At 40.4% G+C, this 2,964-nt stretch overlaps 1 protein-coding gene across 1 annotated transcript; it reads left to right on the top strand.

Annotated features, from left to right (window-relative positions):
* Positions 1-272: 272 nt before the first annotated feature.
* LOC114551734 (ribonuclease inhibitor-like) lies at positions 273-2,455 on the top strand (the record flags this gene model as incomplete). Its single annotated transcript, XM_028572696.1, has 3 exons — positions 273-433; positions 739-912; positions 1,864-2,455. Coding segments are annotated over 3 exons (399 nt in total), but the record flags the coding sequence as incomplete, so codon positions are not given.
* Between the last annotated feature and the right edge of the window lie 509 nt (positions 2,456-2,964).

Raw genomic sequence — 2,964 nt, forward strand, 5'->3', positions numbered from 1 at the left:
TACTCCTCATTCAGTCACAATTAGTTATCATGTTTCCAACTTCTTTAGAATAAAATAGCAACAATTTGAACATGTGTTTAACATGGATTTAATATTCTCTATCAACAAAAGTCCAGACTTAACACAAATGTTATGTTTTCATCATTACCGTCCCTCCAACAAAGCTCTGTTTGTGGGATTTAGTCATCAATAAATACTCTGCTATCTTTCAACAGGAGTTAAATATAAATAACTTGTTTCCTTCCTGTTGTCTCTCCAGACTGAGTGACTGTAATCTGTCAGAGAGAAGCTGTGAAGCTCTGTCCTCAGTTCTCAGCTCCCAGTCCTCTAGTCTGAGAGAGCTGGACCTGAGTAACAACGACCTACACGATTCAGGAGGGAAGCTGATCTCTGATGGACTGAAGAGTCCACACTGCACACTGGAGACTCTCAGGTCAGGATTCATTAACACATTCAACTGATGAACATTTAAAATCTGATTAACTTTAGTTGATAAAACAGCTGGCATCTAGCTTAGTGTCTGCTGATATGATGAACTTCGGCAGTAGTTATTAGACTCAGAGTTAATTTCCATGAGGATTTTTCATTGTTTACTTTTGTTTTTAAATAATTAAATACCACAGATGATTTTAAAGAGTTATTCTAAATCTGGACCACCTGGACAACAAACAAACTTAAAACAAACACATGGCTCCACGTGTTGACAGGGTTCCTGTGTGTTGTTCTGTGTATTTGCAGTCTGTCAGGCTGTCTGATCTCAGAGGAAGGCTGTTCTTCTCTGGTCTCAGCTCTGAGCTCCAACCCCTCCCATCTGAGAGAGCTGGACCTGAGCTACAATCATCCTGGAGACTCAGGAGTGAAGCTACTCTCAGCAGGACTGAAGGATCCTCTCTGGAGACTGGACACTCTCAGGTACAAACACTGATGAACATCTCTAGGAACTAAAATGATAACTCCCATTTGTTAATAATTGATGTAGTTTGGACACATCTCTGTATGTCGAAGGAACTGTCCGTGGTTTTAAGAAACATCCTTTTTTTCCTCTTTTCCGGGATCAAATCAGTTTCAACTTGACAGATAAAGCTCCAGGACAGGTTTAGCCTAGCTTAGCTCATAGCAGTGTGCTTTCTACGCTGTGAGAAGAGTGTGTGGATGAAGCATTAATCTACTCTTTCGGCAGACTAGTTAGCAAGCTGTTTAACATGTCAGTTGCCGGTGCTGCGTGGCTCATGTGATCGAACATAGACGTACACTGATGCCTGGACCAATTATTGTACAAAGTTCCTCTTGTGCTGGGAGAGTACCGACTAAGTTCAAAAAGTCCCTCAAAACGCTTTTTCCTAGTTCCAGCGGTGCAAACACAATATATGTGTGTGAGAGTGATGTAATGTTGATGTTTCTCTGCAGAGAAAGGTCCAGTGTTGCACCAAATGCTTGCTCTTGGGGTAGTTGTTGGGTCTCTGTAAATGATAGTGTGGCAGTGGCGCCAGCAGCCATAATCCTGTTTGCACATTTCTTTCTATGAGACAGTCATCTAATGATAACAATGTGTAAATGCACACATAGTCTGTTCTGCTCTCTGCTATGTTCAGTTATATTTTCCTCATTATTTATACATTATTTGACCCACAAGCCATCCACTATTAATCAGAATATTAATTGTTATGACTTGATCTGTAGATCAGAGGTGGGCCTTCAGGGCCAGCAAGGCCTTCTCTGCTGGCCAAGAGATTATCACAATCAGAAAATTATGTTTTTATAATTGAAGGCCAATATATTCATTTCTAAAATAAATAAATATATATATCAATTTCATATGTATTTTATAAATTGTATACGCTGCAAGTTTGCTTACATTTTTAGATGTGAAGTTAATGAAAGAAAGTTGGATGTACTTTTTCTTCACATGATGAGCAGCTTTTGGTAAGTTTAATGGATTTTTCAGCATTTTAGTGAAATTATTTTATAGTTATTACTGCTTGCTTTAGGTGTTAAAGATTTGAGCAGTGTCAGTGGCCGCTGTGCCTTTGTGTGTTAAGCCCCCGCTGATTGGCTGGAATTTGTAGGGAAGCCTGTTGATTGCTGATTGTGTTATTTTTGTTTTTGATTGCTTTGTGGTCACCGTATGAGTAAATATGACCGGTTGTTGAGGGTTTGTTTTGGTTTCTTTGGTAATTCCATTCATTTTGACTATATGTGATGCAGCATCTTGTCATACTACGTGAAAGTGATGCTTCAGTCAGCGTGTGTTCATGTCTCTGCAGTAGTGTATTAGGTGTCTCTAGGTGTTAAATCACGTTATTCCACACGGTAATGTCCTAGTGTCATGGTGAGGTTATTCAATAACTGGAGGATAGTACTGAAGGCCCAGGTGTAGAATACATGGCTTTCTTTGAGAAAGACATTTCTACAGCAGAAGTTTGCGCTCCACCAGACGCTCAACTAACATAAACAAAATGCGTGCAGATGGACTAAACCATTTGGCGCATTAGCAAGAGGGGGGGGTGCGGGGGGTGAGACCTTTTTGTATACAAAATATAGTCAGTCAATCAACCAAGTTATTCAGCCAATACACTAACTTTACATTTCATCTGATATGCATTATGAAATGTTATTAGGAAATAAAAATATCCAGGTGAAATAAAATATATTCCAGACTTTTCAAGGGCCCTCTCTCCCCTTGGGCCCTGGTAATCAGTATTGGTTTTACCCCCGGTCTGATGTCCCTGGTGTCTGTGCCGCTGCTCGTCTCTATTTCTCCAGAGAGAGGACACTAAGCGACGCACAGGTCTGCTTCAGAGCTCCGTGTGTTTGAGTCTGACCTGAGACTGGAAACGTGGCGTAATGAAAGGTTGACCAGTAAACGTGTGGCTGAGGGGGCGCCCTAGGATGATCATGTTTAATAAACACGTTTTATTTTGCTTGTCGTTCTCATTCTATTATTAATGGGAAGTAGACCTAAGG

This window comes from Perca flavescens, unplaced genomic scaffold (assembly GCF_004354835.1).
Source record: "Perca flavescens isolate YP-PL-M2 unplaced genomic scaffold, PFLA_1.0 EPR50_1.1_unplaced_scaf_4, whole genome shotgun sequence".
Taxonomy (NCBI): Eukaryota; Metazoa; Chordata; class Actinopteri; order Perciformes; family Percidae; genus Perca; species Perca flavescens.